The 25,898-nt window shown below is 40.0% G+C and overlaps 1 protein-coding gene and 1 long non-coding RNA gene across 9 annotated transcripts in view; one reads left to right on the top strand and one right to left on the bottom strand.

Moving 5' to 3' along the window:
• Positions 1-638: 638 nt before the first annotated feature.
• The window catches only part of CCNYL1 (cyclin Y like 1), a 46,123-nt gene continuing 20,863 nt past the window's right edge, over positions 639-25,898 (bottom strand). For 3 of the 8 annotated variants that reach the window (XM_065525940.1, XM_065525942.1, XM_045367598.3), the window contains 7 exons: positions 22,079-22,179; positions 18,985-19,020; positions 15,393-15,444; positions 14,547-14,666; positions 9,680-9,846; positions 5,770-5,932; positions 639-3,503 (listed from right to left, as the gene is read on the bottom strand). In XM_065525940.1, the coding sequence (XP_065382012.1) occupies positions 3,393-3,503; positions 5,770-5,932; positions 9,680-9,846; positions 14,547-14,666; positions 15,393-15,444; positions 18,985-19,020; positions 22,079-22,179 (750 nt within the window). In that variant the 3' untranslated portion in view covers positions 639-3,392. Of the gene's footprint in view, positions 3,504-5,769; positions 5,933-9,679; positions 9,847-14,546; positions 14,667-15,392; positions 15,445-18,984; positions 19,021-22,078; positions 22,180-25,898 lie in introns of those variants that run through there. The other 5 variants (XM_074009904.1, XM_074009906.1, XM_065525941.1 and 2 more) reach the window with 3 other exon arrangements.
• LOC135966610 (uncharacterized) lies at positions 8,547-9,364 on the top strand. The gene is made up of 2 exons (XR_010580066.1): positions 8,547-8,612; positions 9,212-9,364. It is a non-coding gene; the product is annotated as an uncharacterized lncRNA (long non-coding RNA).

Below are 25,898 nucleotides of genomic sequence, written 5' to 3'. Positions count from 1 at the left end.
CTTAAATATTTGACTTTAGGTAATGAAGAATTAAAGTGGATGGAAATATTGCAATACTGTCAGGATTTAGTGAGAATTGCTAAAGCTGAGTGGCTACTCTTAGTTCTAAAGAAACCTAATAGTGACTTGGTATATTTTTAACTGAAATGTAAGCTTGAAAATAGCACGTTAAAGTCAAATTACGTGGCTTAAGACACCCTCTCAACAGCAACACAAATTCTAGTTCCTGTCTTTCCATTCTCTTTCCTGTTTAACTGTCTGATAACCTCAAATACCTCTTGTTCTAATTCTATGCTATTCCTGAAATTCTTCTCTCTTTGGTACATTTTACTTAATTTCATATTCTAATGTGCTTTTCCCTCTCAGACACGATAACCAACTATTCAAGATGCCATCTAATACACTATGCCATTAAGTATCGTGGCGAGACAGTGATTTTAAGTATAATAAATTATCTTCACGTTGAAAAGAGCATATGCAAAAGAAATGGATCACTACATCTTAACTAGAGGCATGGATCAAATCAAATTATGGTTGGTTTGAAAATGCTTTAAAGACATATCAGGATTGACTTAAAACTAGGCTGGGCAGAGATGTAACACTATGTGAATAGAAGTGTTACAAACACACTAGCCATATTTTAATTAAAATAGAGTTTATTAGCTTTTAATATAAACATGAGAAATAAAAACCACATAAATTGTAGCATTCTTTTCAAAATAAAACTGCAATCAATACTTGAATCTCCAAGCTCTGAATTCCATAAACATTATATTTGTGTTTTTTTGAGGTGGTAGATTGTAATATTTTTATACCATTATTTATCATTTATGTCTCTGTCCTTTAAAAATGATGGAAACTGCAGCACAATATGATGTGAAGCATTGCTATAATAGAGGAAGTATTCCTGGCCCAGAAATGTTTTGTTTATAAGCAAGATTCCTAGGATTAGATTTGAGAAAGTAGGAGAAATAGATTTCACATGGTTGAAAACACTAATCTTTTTACTATTTCAAATTTAGGTGACATTATCGGTCTCCTAAAATTATTTGCTCCTTGCCTTTTAAAGCCTGAAGTAAGAGTTCCTAAGGGTTATGTAAGTTATTTCTTAAGTAGCAGGACTTAATGGGACACCTACAGCTTGGTAGCATGTAGGACGATAAAACAGCTGTTCATATCAGCTGTTCATATCACCTTCTATCATTAGGGTCCAATTCCTTTTATTACATGTTAATTAACACTGCTCTTCAAAATCTTCCTTTAAAGAAACTTCGGTGATCAAAGCATATAGAGCACAACTCTGCAAGTAACTACTTTTAAAAACAGGAGGGCATTATTATGGAGATACAAGGTATTCCAAAAGTTCAGTGTAATTTTAAGCTTTGATACTTGTAGAAATATGCTACAAACCTTTACAAAATCATGTTTGAACATTTTTCTGGTTTTTGAGACAGGGTCTGGATGTCACCCAGGTTAGAGTGCAGTGACATGATCATGGCCCACCGCAGCCTTGACCTCCTAGGCTCTACTGATCCTCCCACCTCAGCCTCCAAAGTGGCTGGGACTACAGACACATGCCACCATATCAACTATTTTTATTTACTGACTTATTTTTACAGACAGAGTCTCACTATGTTGCCTAGACTGGTCTTGAACTCCTGCACTCAAGCAATCCTCCCACCTCAGCCTCCCAGAGTACTGAGATTATAGGCATGAATCACTATGCCCAGCCCATTTCTTTTGCATTTAATTTTGCATTTTTCTAAGAGATGGGGTCTTGATAACGTTGTCCAGGCTGGAGTGTAGTAGCTATTCTTATAGGCACCATCATGGTACACTGCAGCCTCCAATACTTCACCTCAAGCAATCCTCCAGCCTCAGCCTCCCAAGTAGCTGGGATTATAGGCGTGCACCACCACACCAACTTCATCTTGCCAATTCTGAATATAAAGCTTTTAATTTTTTGTTTCAGTCAATGTCTGCTATCAAGAGTGACCAAAACAAAAAATTAAAAGCTTAATATTCAGGAGACAAGTGCTAGGTGCACTTTAGTCCCAGCTACTTGTGTGCTGAGGCTAGAAGATGGCTTAAGGCCAGGAAGTTCTAGGCTGCAGTGCATTATGATTGCACCTGTGAACAGCCACTGCACTCCAGCCTGGACAACGCAGTAAGACCCTATCTCTTAAAAAAAACAAAACAAGCCGGGCGCGGTGGCTCAAGCCTGTAATCCCAGCACTTTGGGAGGCCGAGGCGGGTGGATCACAAGGTCAGGAGATCGAGACCATGGTGAAACCCCGTCTCTACTAAAAATAGAAAAAATTAGCCGGGTGTGGTGGCGGGCGCCTGTAGTCCCAGCTACTCGGGAGGCTGAGGCAGGAGAATGGCGTGAACCCGGGAGGCGGAGCTTGCAGTGAGCCGAGATTGCGCCACTGCACTCCGGCCTGGGCGACAGACCGAGACTCCGTCTCAAAAAAAAAAAAAACAAAACTTTCAAACGATGTTTTTTAAAGGTTTATAGCATTTATACTCATGCTGCAGTGCCCTGGAGGGCCCAAACTATATTAAAGCTTAAAACTGCTTTACTTTTTTTCATCATCACTGAACCACCATGTTGGTTGGCATTATGAAAAAATCTTTTAAGACTTTTATTTAACAAGAGAAAAATTATCAGAAAATGAGAAGCACCATTTAGTTCACAAGAAATGCAACATGGACCCCAATAGAAGTAGATATCAATAACTGATACTTCCTGTTTATGATCCCAAACATGCTAAAATGCTAAAGTAATGCTTGCAAAAAATATGAATGACGAATGTTATCCAGCAGCTTTTTGGTTTAAAATGATTGCCAATGACTAGCAGCTTCAATGGTAACAGAAGGGAGAAAGAACCCTTCAATACCTAACAATGCTGCAGTCTGCTCCTAAGTGGCTTTAGTGAAGAGTCCCATGTTTTAATGGTAATACTGCATTGATTTGAAAGGCATATGCAGCAAAATGGGGGGGAGGAAGAAAAACGGGAAGAAACATAAAAGTTATATGGTTAGTGTCTTTAAAGTCTAAAAATTTAAACTATTGTTTAAAAAACCTTACATAGTTCACAGCTATCGGGCCCACACAGTAAGTAAATATCTGTGTGTGGGATGGGAGCCTTCACTTTGGAGTGGTTTTTGTAACTCTGTTTACATTAAAAAGATCAGAAGTGTGTTCTGTTGCATTGACAAGGTCCCATTCTTTCCTATGGAGTATAATCCTTGTTGTCCATGAGTCTCTTGAATTTGAGATCTTTCCTTTTGATGAAAATACTAATTTTGCTGGTTTTTGAGCAGGAAAGGTGATATTTCTCCAGTCTTTGTAGAAGGTCGCGTGACGTTATATCCCCTCATTTCTCCCTTTAAGAGAGGATGGCTTTGGAGCGCTGAATACCAATGAAGTTATCAGCGCTGAAAGACCTTCTCATAGCGGCTCTACACAAGTCTTTGTCTTCACACAATCTAGAAATAGCCTAGGAAAGTCAATCAAATAGAAAACAGGTACAATTTTAAAAAGGGTTCCCACATTTGAAAAAGCACACTGATGAAAGCCACACATGTAGACTCCTTTACATAATTCACAGTTACAGCTACTTTGGCTGAGTTTTACACTGCCAGGTTCTGGGGACACTACTTCCTGCCAATTCACCAATGTAATATCCTTTAAGGGCTACGATTAGATTCCCAGAGAATAAAGGGGAATTTATTATATTATTAAAAAGTTGGATTCCCAATGATGTCAAAGGTATTGTGATAGGCTCCTAACAGCAATAGCATCTGTTACCTGTGCACTTATCCCTTAAATATAACAAACGTACACTTGTGCAAAAAAATAAGTTTATTCAGCTATTCAAATTCTACCCAATCCTTATTAGCTATTATATACTCAAAGCACATTTTAATGAGGCAGGCATGTGCTGGACTATATTGGAATATATGAGAGGTCTAATGACTGACGCACCAAAAGGTGTTACTTCACATGCACGTTAATTATGGTAGAAATACGTATTATTTCTTTTTTCTTTTTTTTTTTTGAGACGGAGTTTCGCTCCTGCTGCCCAGGCTGGAGTGCAATTGCGTGAAACCTCCCAGGTTCAAGCGATTCTCCTGCCTCAGCCTCCCAAGTAGCTGGGATTACAGGCATGTGCCACCATACCTGGCTAATTTTTTATTTTTAGTAGAGACGGGGTTTCACCATGTTGGCCAGGAGGTGATCCACCTGCCTCGGCCTCCCAAAGTGCTGGGATTACAGGCGTGAGCCACTGAGCCCAGTCTAGAAATACATATTATTCTAAAGTACCACCATGGTGCCACAGAAAGTGTCAAAGTATGTGTCCACTTCAGTTGTAATTCTGCTGTATACTCACCAAGAGTCATAAGCCATAAATATTACTTTGCCCCATAAAGTTACCATTTCCATTAAAAAACCCATGTACTTCCTACATTATTTGTTTTTCTTTTTTTTGTTTTTGTTTTTTTTTTTTTTTGAGACAAGGCCTCGCTCTATCGCCCAGGCTAGAGTGCAGTGGCATGATCTCGGCTCACTGCAGCCTCCGCCTCCCAGGTTCAAGCAATTTTCATGCCTCAGCCTCCTGAGTAACTTGGCGCCGCCACCACACCCGGCTAATTTTTGTATTTTTAGTACAGGCTAGTCTCAAACTCCTGATCTCAAGTGATCCACCTGCCTCAGCCTCCCAAAGTGCTGGAATTACAGGTTTGAGCCACCATGCCCAGCACTTACATCCAGCATTTGAAACACTTGCACCCTATATTAGTGAAGGGTATAGGTCTCTTGGCTTACCCACTAATCCTTTGTCTAAAAAACTCACAGGACTGCACTGTGATATGTAAACCATGACATGAATTTACAAACAGAGTAAGACAGTCAAGAGTGGCAAATGAATTATGTATGTAGATAAAATTAGGAATATAGTCACAAAGAACATTTTTTTTTTTTTGGAGACACAGCCTGTCACCCAGGCTAGAGTGCAGTGTTGCGATCTTGGCTCACTGCAACCTCCACCTCCCAGGTTTAAGCGATGCTCATGCCTCAGCCTCCCAAGTAGCTGCGATTACAGGCATGCGCTCCCATACCCGAATAATATTTTTTTGTGTGTATATATATATATTTTTTTTTGAGATGGAGTTTCGCTCTTGTTGCCCAGGCTAGAGTGCAATGGCACGATCTCGGCTCACTGCAACCTCCACCTCCCCGGTTCAAGTGATTCTCCTGCCTCAGCCTCCCGAGTAGCTGGGATTACAGGCATGTGCCACTATGCCCGGCTAATTTTGTATTTCTAGTAGAGACGGGGTTTCTCCATGTTGGTCAGGCTGGTCTCGAACTCCCAACCTCAGGTGATCCACCTGCCTCGGCCTCCCAAAGTGCTAGGATTACAGGCATGAACCACAGCGCCCAGTTAAAAAAATTATTCATGTATGGTTATATGAAAGGGTAGAAGTTCAAAAGGAAGCCTCATGAACAACAGATTAAATTTGATTTAAAATATTCTGAATTATGGTCACAGAAGAGTTAATATGTATAATTTTTAAATAATGTTGATCCTTGTCTAAACCATAAAAGACACAGGAAATCTGACGCCAAAGGGCTAATAAGCTCTTCAGTGTGTTAGTTAATTTTAAAGCTTTCCATTTTCCTAATCACTACTTAATATGATTTAGTCACAGATGTTGGCTTTGGTGGCTGATGGAAAACCCCACTTAGTGACTTCACAGCCTTACCTCTAGGTTCTGTGCTCTTTCTTTGCTAAGAGGAGCAAATAGAAAATTCAGGTTGTTGTCATCTGCTAAGGAGCGAAGGTCAAAGTAGTATTTGGCATAAACACTGGCAGGAACATTAATATTAAACTGAAGAAGCTCCAGAAAATGCCTTTCCATTTCATTCCTGGAGGAGGAAGAACACAACAGAACCAGCACAGGACAATGTCAGTCAAGTGGGCTATCTTCAAAAATATCATTCTGAGTGACTAGAATAGCTCTAAACTCTGTTTTAAAATATAGGCTACCCAGTTATATTAACATACTAATGTTCACACAAGGTACAGTTACTTGTGGTCCCTTCTGCATCCCAGCACTCTGGGACTGGGATGAAGGTTGAAGGTTACGGCCTCTGATACACTTGTGCTGCTGACTCGGGCCTCATTCTTCAGAGTTCCATTAGTGCAGCTGTACAATTCATACTTCATGCTCACTCACAAGGCCCCACTATAGTGATCAGATGAAAGGAATGATGTATGCTGTTTATTAGCTCTGAAGAACTTGCAGACATTTTCACCGGGCTGATAACAGGAAGGGGCTTATTGAAGTTGAGAAGCACCAACAAAAGGAGTGGGCATATCACCACGGCAACAAATGGATCCATCGAGAGCCACTGCTATTATCTCTGAGGGGGAAAAACCCTTGAGGCAACAAGGATTCATCTCAAATAAATAAATAAGCAAGCTACATTACAGGGAAGGGAATCCCCTCCCCCTGTCCCAGCGCATGAGGCTATGTCAAAGGGCATAATGCAAGTTTCTGCTCACTTTAATATATTATGAAGGTGAGAAACTGTCACTATGACAGGGTAAAGATACTCTTTAAACTTTGGAAGGCAGAAAGATCAAAGGTGGATGTCTCGGCTAGACTAAACCCATTTTATGATATGCCTCGTGGTAGGTCACTGGACTTAAAAACTCAGTGTTTCTTCTGAGTTAGGAATGAAACCCTGAGGTGCTCAGTATCTACCATCCTGGTCAGAACAGAATGTAGGAGTGAGCTGAATGCAGTGGGAGAGGAAAGGGCTGGGAGTAGTACTCAGCCACATGACCACACAGCTGCCCCTGCCAAATGCTTAAGCAAATAAACACAAAACTAGAGAAAATCTTAACCACTTTCACAGTAATCCCTACAAGTACTTAACTGTATAAAAATGATAAATACCTAAACAACATATTTGGTTTCTTGGGTTTAAAGTTTTAATATTTTATCCACTGGCTAAGTCAACAAATGCTTGATGATCTCCTGTATGGAGAGCAGTTAATATGAGCAGAGATGTGGTTTTCTCATTTGCTGAGCTTAAAAACCCAACTGAACCTACTTCCAAAATTAATTTCCTGTTCATATGTCCATAAGCCTATAGAAATGTAAATCAGATAATGTTTTGATAATCAGCTAATCAGGACTTAATTTACTACAGTAATAAATGCACTTCACAATCCCTTTTATATTTTTTCCACTAATACATTTTAACTGTGTAGAAATACAGTACTTCATAGGATTAACACACGTATTAATAGAGGTTTAATCACTGAAGAAAAGCACTATGCCTACAGAACATGCATCTTCTACGTTTTTTGTTGTTTTTTAAATGGATAGGTGGCTGAATAGCATACCCTTTACAGGCACAGCAAACCGTCTAATAGCAGCTGCTCAGTTTAACTTATTCTTTTAAAGGGAAATATATTCTAACAGGACATGTAGATGTTGAAAAATTTTAAGAATAACCTCATAGACACCAATTTAAAATTGTTTCAATTTAGACTCAAATGAGACCACTACAAATAGTCAACAGCAGGGGGATGAGACAAATGTATATTAAACGGTTTGTTGAAATGCTTTCCAAAGATCATAAACGAAAGCTGCCTGGTTGTAGCATAGCTCCTGGTGCTGCCCTGGGCATACACAAACAGCAACTATCTAGAACTGGTCTTCTTGGAGCTGGCCCCTGCCACTGCTGCTCCTGAAGCTTACATCTGTAGAAACCTGCACATTTCCCTGCATGTTCTCTGATCTTGTATCTAGAACGAGAACTTCAGCCAGTTCAGTTGCAGGTTTTGAGAACATTTTAGCTGCCATCATGGTAGGGCTTAGTGTTCATAATTATAAATGTTGCTTCCTTGAAGAAACCAGTTTGCAGACTAATGACAGAAGTGATCAAAGTCACTTTAGCTTCTGCAACTTCCAAAAGTACTTCCATTTGTTTCAAATTCATTTGCTGTCACACCCTTTGCTAAAATGGCTACCAGCAATATCACTAGGGCTGTTCGGTTTATACCATTAGTAAAGTGGTCAACTTCACCAAAAGCCACTTCAACAGCTACCACAATCACTGGTTCCTTTTTAGTCACAAGCATCCTCACTTCAGTTGTGAATATATGGTATGGTAATTCTGAATGACAGTCATATGGAGTAATGGGCAAAGGCAATAAAAACAAAGTCCTGCCACTGCCTGTCATGACCTTGATCTTCCTCTGTTACTCAACATCATCAAGAGGTGCTCCTTCATATTTTTCTAAATGCCACCCACAAAGCCATTCTCACTGTCCAGTTGGCACCCTAAGAGCTTTGCTGGAAATGCCTCCCTGGCTCACCCTGCCTACCAAGCTCCAAGGCCCTTCCCTTCACAGCAGTCATGAGGCCAGACTGGAAGGAAGCCCTGATGAAGCTGCTGTTTCAGGGTCATATTGGTGCCATTTGTGAGGAACTCCATGACTCAGTAAGGCTCCTTGTACTCTCATAGGTAACTCAAGGCCCCCAAAGTGGTGCTGTGGTTGTTGGAGTACCCAGAGAGCCTCTCAAGTGTGGTGAGTATTGGGTGATGCCCCAGCAGTGTTTCTCAGACTGCCTAAGGGGAACAATGGAGCTTCCTAACTCATCAGACCAATTTCTAAATACAAAAAACACTCCTAATGGGGAGGGGTCAGGGGCACAGGGATCTTCATATCTCAAGGCTTCTGTAAAAACAGACCTTCAGATAAAATGTGGAAAGACTAGCAAAAGCAAATATACAATGTGTGACTCCGGTTGAAGCTATGTAACTTCTCAATAGTCCAGAGGCCCTAAGACCTTAATAGTGGCCAAACAATTATTTCAAAGGCCAGACATATGCCCTTTAAGGGCTGTTTATACCCTACTGGTCACATGAAAAAATATAAATGAATGAATGAATGAAAGAAAAAGAGCAAAGAGCTTTAACTGGCAGATAACTTTTTAAAAGCCATAAAGGGGCCAGGTGCAGTGGTTCACACCTGTAATCCCAGCTCTTTGGGGGGCCAAGTGGGCGGATCACAAGGTCAGGAGTTCGAGACCAGCCTGACCAACACAGTGAAACCCTGTCTCTACTAAAAATACAAAAATTAGCCAGGCGTGGTGGCGCATGCCTGTAATCCCACTGTAATTCCAGTTACTCAGGAGGCTGATGCAGGAGAATCACTTGAACCTGGGAAGCAGATGTTGCAGTGAGCCGAGACTGCACCACTGCACTCCAGCCTGGGCACAGAGCGAGACTCCATCTCAAAAAAAGAAAAAAATAAAATAAAATAAACATATTTACTGTACTATGTTGTTCTGGTAGTATACTTGTAAGATGTTTGCCAAAAACCACCCGAAAAATACTTTTCAATTTATCAAGCAGATTATCACACATCAAAACCTATCAAGTAATGATGGAAAATATACAGTTTTTTTTTTTTTTGAGACAGAGTCTTGCTCTGTTGTGAACTGTTATACTAAAGATAGAAATATATAGTCTTATGCCTATTTCCATTATCTGCATAATGTAACCTTTACAAATATTCTTTGTTAACTTTACAGAAACAAATAAGATACTGGAAAATGGTTAGAAAGTTCACCAAAACCTTAAGAAACTCACATGTCCTCAACTGTAATGTCCTTGAGGATCTGGCAGTAGTCCACATTCCATACAGCCTGATCATCCCAAACCTTTGAGGCAAGAAGAATGGCTCCCAGAACAATCCTTTTCCAGTTAGTGGGACAAATGTCGATTTCAGCATAAGTTAAAAGCCTTTCTAAGTAAACCTGTAAAATAGAACACTGGTCTTTGATTTTAGTTCAGTTTAAATGCTTTGATAAGCTTTTTTTTTTTCGCTCGTTACCCAGGCTGTAGTGCAATGGCGCGATCTCAGCTCACCAGAACCTCCACCTCCCAGGTTCAAGCGATTCTCCTACCTTGGCCTCCCGAATAGGTGGGATTACAGGCATGCGCCACCATGCCCAGCTAATTTTTGTATTTTTAGTAGAGACGGGGTTTCTCCATTTTGGTTAGGCTGGTCTCGAACTCCTGATCTCAGGTGATACACCTGATCCTCCCAAAGTGTTGGGATTACAGGCATGAGCCACCGCGCCTGGCCCCTAAATGCTTTGATAAGAATTCATGACTAACAGATTTCTTCTGTTTTTGACCAGAAAATAAGTGCCTTTTATTCTTATATTCTACAGAGACTTTGCTTAGTCAGCCAAAGCGAGACACCAAATCACAGTTGTAGGTCAGATATCTGTGCTGCCTACTCTGCCCATATACATTTCCTGCCCGATTTTGGTCACAGGAATGACTGGACATCTCAGCAAAGGGCATCATGAAGAGAGGCACTCTTATCACCTCCACACTCGTAATAGAGTTGTTCAATAAATACTGAGTGCCTACCAGATGCAATGTTAGTAGATAGTAATTTTACAGGTAGTTATATTATGCTCAAATATGAAGTAATACTGAGCACATTTTTACCTTCTCCTTTTCACAGTAACTAACCCTTTTGTGGCACTAGCTTGAAGAACTGCTGGTCAAGAGAGCCACCCAGTGGCTGCTGTGCAGAGCAGCATGATAGGGGCAGGTCTTTAGGGCTATAAAATATTCCCCGTATTCAGTGCCTCCACAAGGAACACACATGGACAAAAGGACGTCTCTGGACTCCTGGTATTTCTCTAAACCTGCCAAGCAGTTTATCAGACAACTTCATGAATTATTTTACATCTACCAAACATCCTTCAAAGAATTGAGCAAAGTGAACAGCTAAGTAAAGATTACAGAGGTAAGCTGTAATTTGCTGTCACCTCAAAGGGTTCTCTGTGGAAGAATATGTCTGTATGCTACTTGAACTCTGTATCGAGACAAGAAGAAATCTTTTTAGGCTGGAGTACAGTGATGCAATCTTGGCTCACTGCAACCTCCGCCCCCTGGGTTCAAGCGATTCTCCTGCCTCAGACTCTTGAGTAGCTGGGCACCCGCCAGCACGACTGGCTAATTTTTGCATTTTTAGTAGAGACGGGGTTTCACCACGTTGGCCAGGCTGGTCTCAAACTCCTGGCCTCAAGTGATCTGCCCACCTCAGCCTTCCTAAGTGCTGGGATTACAGGAATGAGCCACTGTGCCGAGCCTGAAAAAAGTTCATTTTAACAGAGCTTATTTATTGTCTGAAGGTTATCAGATAGGCAGCTGAGATCTGGCAGTACTCTCCAAACTCAACTGTGTTTTCAAAAATAGGTATTGAACATGACATGTTCTTAAGACAGATTCTGTTCCTTTTCCCCCAAAATTCTGCACTGGCAGTATCCTAAGAATGAACCTCTTTCACAGGGTTCAACTCTCAATGGGAATAATTAGACCACAGGGAAACAACATAGACAATCTCTCAACTTCCTGTTGCCTTTACTGGTAAGCTGATGATGTGCTGATGCTCACTGATACCACTTGCCCTCCTGTGTCAGTGAGTTCTTTTCTTCCCACTAGTGCAGTTGATCCCATTCCACTTGTGCAGAACACTGTCCCCATAATTGCATCTTTCTGAAGGCTTTCTCCTTCTCTGCCAGAGATTCTCCCCAGTGTGTTTCCTTTGTTCCCATCCCCCTCCCCACAGTTCCCCGGATGTGTCCTCTCATCTGCTCAAAGCATCATGCCCTGGTATCAGCTTTTCATCTCTCATCTCTCCTTAACCCACTCCTATTTGTCCCTTGCTGCTGTCACTCTCCTGAGACTCCTCTTGCCAAGGTCCCCAGAGTCTTCACACTTACAAGCCAGAGCTCTTCATCCCACTGCTCCACTCCCCAAGTCTTCCCTAATACTGTACAGGCCATTTCCATTCACCTAGTTGCTGAGGCCAAATACCTACGCTCAAGTTACCCCACTCCAGACTGTGTGCAATTCCTGCTATGTCCACCTTCACTGGTAGGCTGCTCGCCATTTGTCACTGCTCACCTACATCACCCTAGTCGCTTCTTGACTCTCTTCTCTGCCTCTATTCTGCCAATTACGGTCTACTCTCTTCAAGCCATCAGCATAACCTCTTAAATTAAGAGCACTTCACTCCCCTGCTCAAAATCTACCAAAAGTACCCATCAAACTGGAATAAAAACTTCTTCCTGGCCAGGCACAGTGGCTTACACTTGTAATCCCAACACTTCGGGAGGCCAAGGTAGGCGGATCACTTGAGGTCAGGAGTTCAACACCAGATTGGCCAACATGGCAAAACCCCATCTCTACTTTAAAAAAAAAAAGAAAAAAAGAAAAAAAAATTAGACAGGCGTGGTGACGGGCGCTGGTAAGTTCAGGTACTCGGGAGGCTGAGGCAGTGAGAATTGCTTGAACCTGGGAGGTGGAGGTTGCAGTGAGCCAAGATCGCACCACTGCACTCCAGCCTGGGTGACACAGCAAGACTCCGTTTCAAAAACAAAACAAAACAAAACAAAACCTTCCTGTGGCCTGCAAGCCAAAAGGCCCTATGAGTTGTATGTGGCATTGCCCATGTGACCTCACCTCCTCCACTTTTTCCAACTCACTCCAACCACACTGGACACCTTGCTGTTTGTTCCTTGAACACACACACACACACACACACACACACACAATGTTCCTGTCTAGTCTTGGCACTTGTCTGACTGCCTGTAATGCCGGCACTCCTTACCTTCCTACTTTGATCAGGTCACTGCACAAATGTCACCTCTAGAGAGGTTCTTCCTGATCATTCTATCTAAAATAGTGAGCCCCTCCTGTCACTCTGTATCCCTTTATGCTGCTTCATCTTCTTGCTACTTACCACTACCTGAAAAAATGTCCTCCTCACTAGAACATAAGCTCGTAAAGGCAAGAATTTTGTTCAATCCTCTCCTCTACTCTAGCACTTGGTAGCTCACGTCTGTAATCCCAACACTCTGGCAGGATCACCTGAGGTCAGTTCTGAGACCAGCCTGGGCAACATAGCTAGACTCTAGCTCTACTAAAAAATTAAAACAAACAACAACAACAAATACAAAATACAAGAATAGTGGCACAGAGTAGGCACCCAGTGAATATTTACAGAATCAGAAACTTCTTGGCAGCATTTAACACTGGGACCACAGCCTCTCTTATCTTGAACTCTTTGTTCTTTTATAACCTTCTCCTGGGTTTCCTCCTTCCACTCCATCTGGGGGCTTGTCCCTCAAATGCTAACAGTCTTTAGAGATCTACTTCTATCCACTTTCTTTTCTTTTTTTAGAGATGGGGGTCTTGCTATTTTGCCCAAGCTGGACTCAAACTACTGCACTCAAGCAATCCTCCCACCTCAGCCTCCCCAGTAACAGGGACTACAGGTGTGCACTACCATGCCTAGCTTGTCCACTTTCATTCTGCACCCTTTCTCTGTATTTGAACAGCTACTCTAACTCTTCATTCCTTACCTCTAAGCTCAGATTCATGCTCCAGTCCAGTATATTCAAATGATTACTGGACACTGCCACTCTGCTACCTCACAGGCACATAGAGCTTAAACCATCTATAATGAACTCCCCCTCTTCCTATACAGCTTTCCCTCCTGTATCACCTGTCTCTCTACCTCTGGAAGCACCACTCCTGCTTCTCTACAGTATGTCCTAAGTGTTCCAAATGGCTTACAGCTCCATGAAAACGCCTAAATCTGATCCAGTACCCACTGAGGGGTTTCTATTCAAGTGCACAGCAGAAGCCTTCTCTGCTAAATTCCAGATGGATGCTAACGGAGTAGGTACTGACCTAAGTATTCTTTCCCTCCAGGCCATGCAGTTGACCTTCCTCTATAGGTTTGCTGTGGGGAAGAGTAAAACAATCCTAACCACTTGAATAGGATTTATTATTCAATGATAAAATCTTACCATAGGAATTCTGTATGGAGGACATAAAGTTAAGGACACAGTTATAGCTTAGTAAGCTAATCAGCAAAGCCTTTGTCCAAGTATTACTTGTACCACATTGCTGGGCAACATCACAAGCAGGCACAAGAGGTAGGCAGAGATGATTAAAACCCATCATCCAAGGAACAAAGAATTTAGAGCAATAGTTCTCAATCACAACACACATGGGAAATACCTGGGGAATAGAGCCTGGGACTTGGCTTAGACCTACACTGGAATCAGTATCTGGCTCTGAACCACATGGTTTTGTTACCACTCTCCATAACCCCCAGCCCTGCCACCATGCCTTGTATGTGTACACACTGAATGTGTACATGTGCATTGATGGGTAGGGGGAGAAACCAGAAATCTCCCTGGCTGCCTTTTGTAGCAACTGTTCTGTGATGAGAAAAGCAATGGAAACATGTTCAACCATAATGATGATTAAATGTGAAGGTACATATTTACGTTCCTTTGACAGGTTTCTCTTACAAGTTCTGATGATAATTTCAGGAACCTATTTTTATTTGAAAAATAGGACCATACCCTGTATACAAGACTAATTTCTAAAGACGCTTTATAAATGAGAAATATCTTACCAAAGTTACTATTGCACATTCAGCTGTTAGCTGTGCAGCACTAAAAAGAGTACGAACAAATCTGTAAATAAATTTGTGCTCAGGATCATGCTTAAAGTATTCCTCTGGAACTTTTTCTCGCTGAAAGAAGAAAAGATGCAATGTTAGTATCCACTGAAGAAAAAAAAAATTTTTTTTTTGAGACGGAGTTTCACTCTTATTGCCCAGGCTGGAGTGCAATGGCATGATCTTGGCTCACTGCAACCTCTACCTCCCGGGTTCAAGTGAGCCACTACACTCGGTCAGCCTAAGTACTCTTAAGACCAGCAGTGTTGACGTTTGAGCCCATGTACCCCTTAAAATAATTCTGGTTGAGTGACATGACTTTCAGTTTTTAAAATATAAACAATTGCATCTTAAAATATCATAATGATTCAAAACTCATCACCATTTATCATTAAGGAAAAATACAGGCACAACTCAGAAAATTTTTATGTTCCTTTCCACTTTCCCTCCACAGAACTCTATCAAAATGTAAACTACTTGTAGGCTCGAAAGTCTTACTAATCGCGGCATGTCATGATCCTCTTAAATAAACTTTGAAAAAATAGTTTTAGTTTCCTGTAACCATAAGGCTCAAAGGCTTCATTGTCCAATACAATAGTTATTAGTCACAAGCGGCTATCATATACCTGAGGAAGTGAATTTTTAAAGGTTCACACCATTTTAATTGATTTAAATTTAAATTGTTTTCTAATAATCTTCATAGAGATCACATTTATTTGTTAGGACTATTTATAAATATCAGCATGAAATAAACATAACTCTATGAGAGAAAAATACTACCTCAAAAAAAGTGACACTTACTGTAAGTGGATGTGATCTCTCATCAAAAATATCCAAGGATCTATTTGCATCTCTATAAAATAAGAATATGCATTGAAGAAGTTAATTCAGGAACTGTTAATACTGAGTAAAATGTCTGCTGGGGGTGGCAGGAGATGCCTCCTGTTTGCTTTGGTGTTTGCTTCGCCAAAGCGAACAGTTGTACAAATTCTTCTCCTGGATCCCAGCCTTCAGAGGATTTCCTGACCTCTTTTTACTCAGCACATGAGGTTCTGTACTGTGAAGTCTTTTCTACAATGACAATTCAGAATTGCCTTTAAGTGTTGGCCCTCCCTAACAGGCAATGGTAATAAAGTGTATTTTCACTCTTCTAACCCCTCATTGGAACTCAAGAACATTTTACAAAGCAGTAGTGGTGGGCAATAAAATCTTCGGAACTTTAATGACTGTGAATGAGATTCAGATTTCCCAGGCTTTTCCTCTCTAGTTCTCTGTATTACATTCTTGACATATATTTGTTTATTTTAAGTAGTTTGATGAGTTAAAAACTGTATTGCCTTTTTACTTTAAAAGAGACAAGCCTTTGATAATCTTTACAAGTTTATAAAACTAATACATTGTGCTCATTTAATAAAACCAGTGGTTCTCCAAGTGTGGTCTGTGGACTTCTGGAGACCCTCTAGATCCTTTTCTAAGAGGTCCTTGAGGTCAAAACTGTTCTTATAAGAATACTTATTCTGGCCGGGTGCGGTGGCTCAAGCCTGTAATCCCAGCACTTTGGGAGGCCAAGACGGGCGGATCATGAGGTCAGGAGATCGAGACCATCCTGGCCAACACAGTGAAACTCCGTCTCTACTAAAAAATACAAAAAAAAAAAAAAACTAGCCGGGCGAGGTGGCGGACACCTGTAGTCCCAGCTACTTGGGAGGCTGAGGCAGGAGAATGGCGTAAACCCGGGAGGCGGAGCTTGCAGTGAGCCGAGATCGCGCCCCTGCACTCCAGCCTGGGCGACTGAGCGAGACTCCATCTCAAAAAAAAAAAAAAAAGAATACTATTCAACCTGAGAAAGCTGATTGAATATTTAGAAATAAAAATAATTTTTAAAAAAAGAATACTAAGATATTGCTTGCTTTTTGACTGTTTGACATTTGTAATGAATGTATAACAGCGAAAGTGGGTAAACTGCTGGCTTCTCAGCATGAAATCAAGGCAGTGCTACCAAATTATACTAGTAGTCATTCTATTCTTTACTGCCTCTTGCAGTTTAAGAAAAACACCTGCTTCACTTACGAATATCCTTGATGAAACAGTAAAAATTAATGGTATTATTAAATATTGACCTTTCTTTTTACTATTCTGAGTAAGCAGAAAGTAGATATAAAGTAATTCTGCATAACAAGGTATGGCTGTGTTAAGGAAAAGCACTTGTGATTTAATTGTGAGCTAAACAAGCCTTTTTTTCCATAGAATATCATTTTTACTTGAAAATACGACTATCATTCTCAAAAATGAAAGAAGTGGCCAGGTGTGGTGGCTCATGCCTGTAATCCCAGCACTCTGGGAGGCCGAGGCAGGTGGATCAGTTGAGGTCAGGAGTTTGAGACCAGCCTGCCCATCAGGGTGAAACCCCCAACTCTACTAAAAATACAAAAATTAGCCAGGCATCGTAACAGTTACCCATACTCCCGGCTACTCAGAAGGCTGAGGCAGGAGAATCACTTGAACCCGGAAGGCAGAGGTTACAGTGAGCCAAGATGGCACCAGTACACTCCAGCCTGGGCAACAGAGTGAGACTCAGTCTCAAAAGATAAATAAATAAATAATTTTAAAAAATGAAGTGGGCCCGTCACTTCAAGAAAATAACACTATTTGTTGCAATGATATGATAAAATTCAAGCTTTCAAACTAAAAATCAGGATTTGGAGAAACTTGTACCTTATTATGTAAGTTTAATAGCTTCTCAATACTTAAAAATATTTTAATACAATTGGTGGGGACACTAACAAAAGCGAGCTTTTGACACTGTCAAGAAATGAACCAGGCTGGGTGCGGTGGCTCACGCCTGTAATCCCAGCACTTTGGGAGGCTGAGGCATGCGGATTGCCTGAGCTCAGGAATTCAAGACCAGCCTGGGCAACATGGTGAAACCCTGTCTCTACTAAAAATACAAAAAATTAGCTGGGTGTGGTGGCGTGTACCTGTAATCTCCGCTACTTAGGAGGTTGAGACAGGAGAATCGCTTGAACCCAGGAGGCGGAGGTTGCAGTGAGCTGAGATTGCACCACTGCACGCCAGCCTGGGTGACAGAACAAGATTCTGTCTCAAAAAAAGAAAAAAAAAAAGAAAAAAGAAACGTGAACCAATATTTTCCATATAGCCAATGCATAATATTATAAAAGCAAGTAAGGGGAAATGATACATTTATTGTATAAGACAGATGGGTGAGTACTAACAAAAAATTCATTGATACATGAAATTCCACTGTAACCATTTTAAGAAACTAGCACTTGTGGAGTGTTGGGTAGTATTAAAGAATACTGGCCAGGTGTGGTGGCTCATGCTTGTAATCCCAGCACTTTGGGAGGCTGAGGCGGGTGGATCACCTGAGGTCAGGAGTTCAAGACCAGCCTGGTCAACATGGCGCAACACCATCTCTACTAAAAATGCAAAAATTAGCCAGGCATGGTGGCATGCGCCTGTAACCCGAGCTGCTCGGGAGCCTGAGGCAGGAGAATCGCTTGAACTCTGGAAGTGGAGGTTGCAGTGAGCTGAGATCGCGCCACTGCACTCCAGCCTGGGCAACAGAGCAAGACTCCATCTCAAAAAAAAAAAAACCAAATAAATAAAAATAAATTAAAAAATAAAGAATACCCACAACCATCTGAAAGCTTTAAAAATATACCTTTTACCAACTATGTATTTGCAAGAGGCTAGGTCATCTTCTTATCACTTCTTCAAAACAAATTACAGCTCACTACCAGAGTGCAATATTAGCCATGTAATACACCTACACATGTACTCACTGTATCTAAAATAAAAGTTGAAATTAAAAAAAAAAAACTAATTACAAAGACAGAGATGAGAATCTAGCTGTTTTCTATTAAGCTGGACACCAGAGTTGCAAAAATATAAATACATGACACACATTTTACTCAACTTTGTTGTTGAAGAGAGTTATTTTTCATGAGAAAATATTATTTGTGTTAACAATATTGTTCTCAGTCAGGGGTTATATTTTTGTTGTCACAACCTGGGACAGCTGTTAAATATCCTACAATGCACAGGACAGTCCCCGAAACAAAGACTTATCTAGCTCAAAATATCAACAGTGCCAAGGTTGAGAAACCAAAACTAAATATAGGTTGTTTTTTTTTAAATTCTCAATTTCAATTTCTAATATAATAAATATCAATATAACCAACACAAACAATTACTCTTTGGGATCCTCAGTAATTTAATAGTTAAAACTGTCTTAGGGACCAGAAAAACCACAAATGATTCAGTTCAATACTGTAATAGCACTCTACAGCTTATGATGTCTATAGTTATGACCTAATACTGAACATGCAAAGTAATTAGCTGGAATAACAAGACAGGTTTTAAAGGAGCTCACCTGTTCTTTATGTGGTAATATATTGCTAAGGTCACACTGTGAAAGGAAAAAAAATTATTTTTAACAACTGATTTAAACATTTGTTAGGCCTGAAGACATTTTTTAAATGAGGGAAGGGAGGAACCTCCTAGTGGCCCTGAAATCCTCTAGTTCAGAACAGTACCATATAGGTACTTTCCCCTTGTTTTAGTTCCTTTCAGCAAAAATACAGGAACCAAAATGCTAAGTAACATGCTGTTAAAATACATGTTTCTGTTGACTATTATTACATATAAATAATTACATATATCCCCATTTGCTCTTCTGCCCATAGAACCTTTCATCTTATGCAAGTTCTACCTATTTGTATGCACGCTTAAATTTAAACTGTTTGGTTTTTTGGTTATTTTTATTTTTTGCTTTTTAAGTTGTTAGGCTCTGCATTTCAGTTGATTTAATTAACTATCACCTACTCACCCATTTTTCATTATTTCCCCTTAAATAAAAGTGTTTTATACCAAATAAAATCATTTACGATCAATTCTGCATCATTAGTAGAAAATTTATTAGTAAATAAGTGCACACAAAACCAATGATAGGTATAGCTATCCTGAAATAAGCAGTGCTAACAATGCAGCATAAAACTACAAAGTGTAATATTAATGGCAAGTACTTCCACATTGGTTTAAATATTAGTGAACAGACACGACTTTTCAGATATGTTACTGTAGTCCTAAATTACCCACAGATGTTGTGTATCAGGAAACAAGGAGTTGTCTTAGGTAAGCTATATGCTTCCATTTGCCCTCAGTCTCTAAACTGAGGCTCAAAATAATTGAGGGAAGGCAAATCTGAATTTTAAAAGTAAGTCTATACAATGTTAGCACTTTTTTAAAAAAGTCTGTAACATTAGCATCTAAGATGGATACTTCTATAGTGCTTCAAACAGTTTCATGTCCAAATTGATTTTAACATTACAGAATTTCAAGTTATATGCTGAAAAGGACCACAGAACCTTACATGACATTTAATCCAACACCCAGTTTACAGATATGGGAACCAAGGCTTAAAACTGACTTGCCCACGGTCCCACCAAATAGAATTGAGTTCATCCTCCTACACTCAATTAAGCAGTGGTTCTCAAACTTTCTGCACACTGCAATCACCTGAGGAGCTTTAAAAACTGCCTAACTTCCAACTTGAGACATTCTGATTTAATTGGCATTGGGTATGACTTGGAATATGAGGAGTGTTTTTTTGTGTGTTTTGTTTTGAGACGGAGTCTCGCTCTGTCGCCCAGGCTAGAGTAAAATGGCATGATCTCGACTCACTGCAACCTCCGCCTCCCGGATTCAAGCTATTCTCCTGTCTCAGCCTCCCAAGTAGCTGGGATTACAGGTGCACGCCACCACGCCTGGCTAATTTTTTTGTATTTTAGTAGAGACGGGGTTTCACCGTGTTGCCCAGGCTGGTCTCGAACTCCTGAGCTCAGGCAATCTACCCGCCTAGGCCTCCCAAAATGCTAGGATTACAGGTGTGAGCCACCACGCCCAGCCTGAGGGTTGTTTTTAAAGTTCCCCTGGTGATGATTCCTACGTGCTGCAAAGTTTGGGAACGACTGAGTTAGGGTTAAGATCAGAATCATCTGGGATGTGCTTGTCCGTGTAATTATGCCTCACATGCCTTCTTCATTTTCCTAAAAGGCTTGTGACTGCCTAGAGATCAAGGGAAGGTGGAGGTGAGATGAATGTGTTTGTAGACATACATTTTGAAAAAAGTTGCTTAAGTGATTCTGATATGGCTCACCCACCCCATGAGAATAATGCACTATTAAGCCATGATAAACGTTTTTCAAAATCTTTCCTAAAAGTCAATTTGCCCTACTAGTGAAATCTTTATTTAACCAATAGTGAAATATACCAAATGACCATTTCTAAAACTTACTGAGAACAAATTAAAACTTTCTGTACTTCCCAAAGTAGACATCTAAAAATTAAGACTAAAATGGGGGGAAAAAGCATGAAATCTATTATACTTGTTTGAGCAAAGTTAATCTTTAAAACTACTTTGAATCTTACAGAAACATCAGAATCTTTTGAATTCAAAAGAAGCCAGGGACTCTAGCCAAAGTGGACTGGTTTTTTAACTCAAGGATTTAGGACCCTGGCTGAATACAAACATTCAATGATTACTCAGTAGGTGTCAAAGCTCAGGACTTTAGACAGAGTCAGAGTCCAGCTTGTGCTGAAACACAATTCGATTTCAACTACTGTTATAAGGGAGAGAGGAAAGTGACATGATTATGAGTGTAAATTTTTTGCTTTTAAAGTAGAAGTTACTGACAATTGAATTAACTAAAAAAAAAAAAAAAAAAAAAAAAAAAAAAAAAGCTAGTACATTAGAAACAAGTAAGTTTATAAGCTAGTTACGTTTTTAGACTGAAAAGTAAAATTAGGAATAAGGACATTAATATTCTAGTGTAGCACTTCTCAAACTGTGTTCTGAAAATCAACGCTCATAATCGAAGGAGATGTTAATAGTTTCCTGACAACCCCAATGGAGTTGTTTGTTGTTGTTGTTAGTTTTTAAATAAACTTGAAAGGTTCATCTTAGGGTGTTCTGAAAGTGCATCTCAGATTGTGCCCAAGAGGTGCTCATGCACGACAGGGAAAATTTAAATGCAGATACACTGTGGTGCCAGCAGAGGACAAGCTGTTCCTTCTTCCAAGAGTAGTTTCCAAAGCAGTACACATCGTTTTAGGCCTGTAACTCATAACAAACTAATGTTTTTCCAGAAACATCCAATAAAAAGCACCTCTCCTTCTCACATTATGTTCAACACTGTCTTAACATAAATGCATTAAATAAATAGCTACACTTTTCTGGGATTGCTTCTTCACTAACTGGCTTTCCCTTCCACCATGCACCCTAAGATTAAAACAGGAAATGAAAATTCATATTGAGGTCCTTGAAATCAATATATAGTTGACACCAATTTCTTAAACTGATTGCTGAAAAGGACAATCAAATGGCTGAAATTACCGAGGATGGCGAGGATGCTTTTAGCATATAAGGGGGTCTGTCACTTAGCCCTTGGCAGCCTAGTTGTACTCACCATTTTACTGTGGTTCTAAGATTAGGCTGGCTGACTGTGCTGTCATCTAGAAATATTGTTGAGCATGAGCTATACTTTTTAGTAAGCTGCCCTGGAGATACCTGAAGGGGAAGGGAAATAGAAGAAAATGTCACAGTAAGTTAAACCTATAAAAGTGTGGTTTTTTCCTTGGTTAAAATGTCAAATGATAAAGCATTAAGATATTTCTTACACTCCATGAACTGACTTGAGTGTGGTATCATGTGCAGCTCTATGGGAAACCCAGTGGAGGCTCTCCCACAGACAGTGTTTTGAGGAATGGGTTATAAAATGCTGCTCTTGTGATACCTATAATCAAACCTGGCAAGCATCTGTTATGCATTCCCTATATAAATTAATGGGAAAAGTTTACAATAAGATTTGTGTTTCTTTCTTAAGCAATAAAAAGCAGCTGAGATTTTCTATTATTCATTTACTACAGTAAAATGTAATGTCTTAAATCATATTTGCATAAGAGCATTTTATTGCGGTAAATGAAAGCCTAATACTACATTTACTAAGTTACTAATACTAAATGTATTAGTTCAGGAGACAGTATGAGAAACAAGTGTTTCACAGAGGCCCTGTCTGCCAGGGCTGCTCCATCACCCACAGCGAGAGGGGGCCTGTTTTCTTATATGGAGGAGAAAAAGTATCACTTTAATATTCCAAAAAACAGATGACAAAAACAACTTTAGGAATTTAACTTTCACTTCATATTTAAATAAAACTGCCATTACATTACTCAAATGAGAACCTCAGAGAACACTCTCCATTTCAAAATGTTATTAATTTTATTCTATAAGTTATTTGACAGGCATCATGGCACCTGCCTGCCTCACTCATGCTGCTCTGCCTGGAATACCTAGTTCTTCCTCCTTATCCCAATAAGGCTAGCCCCATCTACCTTCTGGGATCCCTTTGCCAGCAGCCACACCAAAAAACATTTCCCTTTTGGTACATTCATCCATCTAATTCACCACTTGTTATATGATACCAATTGCTTGTGGAGTATCCCCTCATAAGAAAGTAAGCTTCTTGCTCCGGGAGTGGTGGCTCATGCCTGTAATCCTAGCACTTTGGGAGACTGATGCGGGCAGATCACAAGGTCAGGAGTTCGAGACCAGCCTGGCCAAGATGGTGAAACCCCATCTCTACTAAAAATACAAAAATTAGCCGGGCGCAGTAGTGCGCACCTGTAATCCCAGCTACTCAGGAGACTGAGGCAGGAGAATTGCTTGAACCTGGGAGGTGGAGGTTGCAGTGAGCCATGATTGCGCCACTGCACTCCAGCCAGGGCGACAGAGTGGGACTCCGTCCCAAAAAAAAAAAAAAAAAAGAACGTAAGCTTCTCCAGGGAAGGAAGGACTCTTCCTCCTCATACCCCTGGCTGCTGAGCACAGAACTGGGGACAAATTTAGGAGTTCAACAAGTGTTCGACAAATTATTTAAATCAGTTACAATTTGGAAGGTAAATGCTACTATAGACACAAATTAGTAGAATTTATCTGCAGTTGTATCAAGGAGGTGACCATGAACTTTTTGAGCCCTCTAAAAAATAAACCATCTTTAAAACACTTTAGAAGTATCCATTTATTTGGGAAGAGTGCAACAGTCAAATACTGAAACAGCCTGAACTATGTTAAGACAATTCTCTTCCTTAAAAATAAGGTCAGTAACCAAATCTCAGTCATGGAATAGCTGAAAGTAACAGTAGCATTTTTTTAAACCACAGAATACTAATAATTTTAACACTTAAAAAAAAAAAAAAGACTAATTCAGATGAGCCTTCCTTCTTCCTATTAATATGATAATTTTTACCATGTTGTCACACTCTTCCATCAGTATCCCACACATATACATAAAGACAGGGCAGGGAGAAGGTCTAGTTGTTGCTTTTAAAAGTGCATGCATTTAAAAATTGCCAGTAGCCAATAATCAGAAATATCCATACAGTGTAACACCATTTTGTTTCAGATGTTTTTACTGCAGTCACTTAATTCTTACTAACAAAAAGTCCCAGATATTCTATTTTTAAAAAGTATTACTATTTGAAGGACCAAATTCTCCTTCAAGCTAGAAATGTTTTCAACTATATCTAAACTCATGTTTAAGCTATTATATTTAATGTATATAGTTTACATTAACTGTGTGTTAATGTATATACTTTTATTGTCTCAAAAAACAAATACAGTATAAAAAATAACAATTGACTCATTCAAATACTTTCATTCAAAGTGGAAGGTGGGGCCGGGCACGGTGGCTCACATCTGTAATTCCAGCACTTTGGGAGGCCAAGGAGGATGGATCACCTGAGGTCAGGAGCTCGAGACCAGCCTGGCCAACATGGAGAAACCCTATCTCCACTAAAAATACAAAAATTAGCCAAGTGTAGTGGTGGGCTCCTATAATCCCAGCTACTTGGGAGGCTGAGGCAGGAGAATGGCTTGAACCTGGGAGGCGGAGGTTGTAGTGAGCCAAGATCGCACCACTGCACTCCAGTCTGGGTGATGGAGCGAGACTTGGTCTTAAAAAAAAAAAAAAAAGAAACCTCTCTGCTAATCAATATGTAGCATGAGACACAGCACTAACTTTCAACTATCCAAATTTTTTGTTATCAAGAGCATCCCTGTATCTCTTGAGACTAGAGGGTGGCAGAATTAAGCTTCTGAGCAAAGCAATTATAGCTGGCAACAGGTAATTCCCCCATCATCTTGTGGGAAAACTCAACAATTTCCTTTATTTTAGGCTAAAGCCTTACCAATGCTGACTTACAACCTCAACAAACTACCAGCAAACATAATAATATAAAATATAAATACTTTTTAAAAAAAATCCAAACAGCAAAACACTACTGCAAGTTTACAGATGTTATTTCAGGTAGTCACAAAATAGGGACAAAGAATATATCATTCATCTTCATTTAGTCTGCACAAATGACAATCTGTAACAAGAAAGGGAAGGGGTACTGAGTAGACTTAAGGTAGAATAGCAAAGATATAAAATAATCACACTTAGTAGTCTACTGAGTCACAACTGAAACCTTAAAGGTAAAGTACCTGTTGAACTCCTATCCCTACCCACTGACTTTTCCCATTGTGCCTAATGCCTCTTATTTTAACCCATTTAAAATAAGAGGTAAATGCTACTACAGACTCCATCTCAGGAAAAAAAAAAAAAGAATGACTTTTAATTAACTTAAAAATTCCTGACATTTTGTGCATTAATGAAAACACCTCCATCTATGTTGCACAGTAATGGGACAATATAGCAGGGTGCAGAGTTTGAATACAATTCCTAAGCCCTTAGTAGAAGAGTATAATATGCTTATTATAGGTATAACTAAAAAATGTCTGGATTAGTATCATTATGTTGAATTTAAACTTAGATTTACACTTTAAATAAAGGTTCTAAATTTGGGTTAAACATGGCAGGGTGACCATAAATGTATTTCCTCGCTCTCCTGAAATTTCATCAGAATTAAAGACATAAAATAAAGGTCATACACAGGATCAGGCAACAGGAATGACAGCAGAAACTTTTTCTATTTTATTTTATTTTATTTATCCATTTTTGAGAGTTTATTAATTAATTAATTAATTTTTGAGACAGAGTCTTGCTCCGTTGCCCAGGCTAGAGTGCAGTGGTGCAATCTTGGCTTACGGCAGCCTCCACCTCCCAGGTTCAAGCGATCCTCCTGCCTCAGCCTCCTGAGCAGCTGGGACTACAGGCACACACCACCACACCCAGCTAATTCTTATATTTTTAGTAGAGATGGAGTTTCATCATGTTGGCCAGGCTG

Source organism: Macaca fascicularis, chromosome 12 (genome assembly GCF_037993035.2).
Source record: "Macaca fascicularis isolate 582-1 chromosome 12, T2T-MFA8v1.1".
NCBI classification, from domain to species: domain Eukaryota; kingdom Metazoa; phylum Chordata; class Mammalia; order Primates; family Cercopithecidae; genus Macaca; species Macaca fascicularis.
This window is presented reverse-complemented; position numbering and strand designations above follow the sequence as displayed.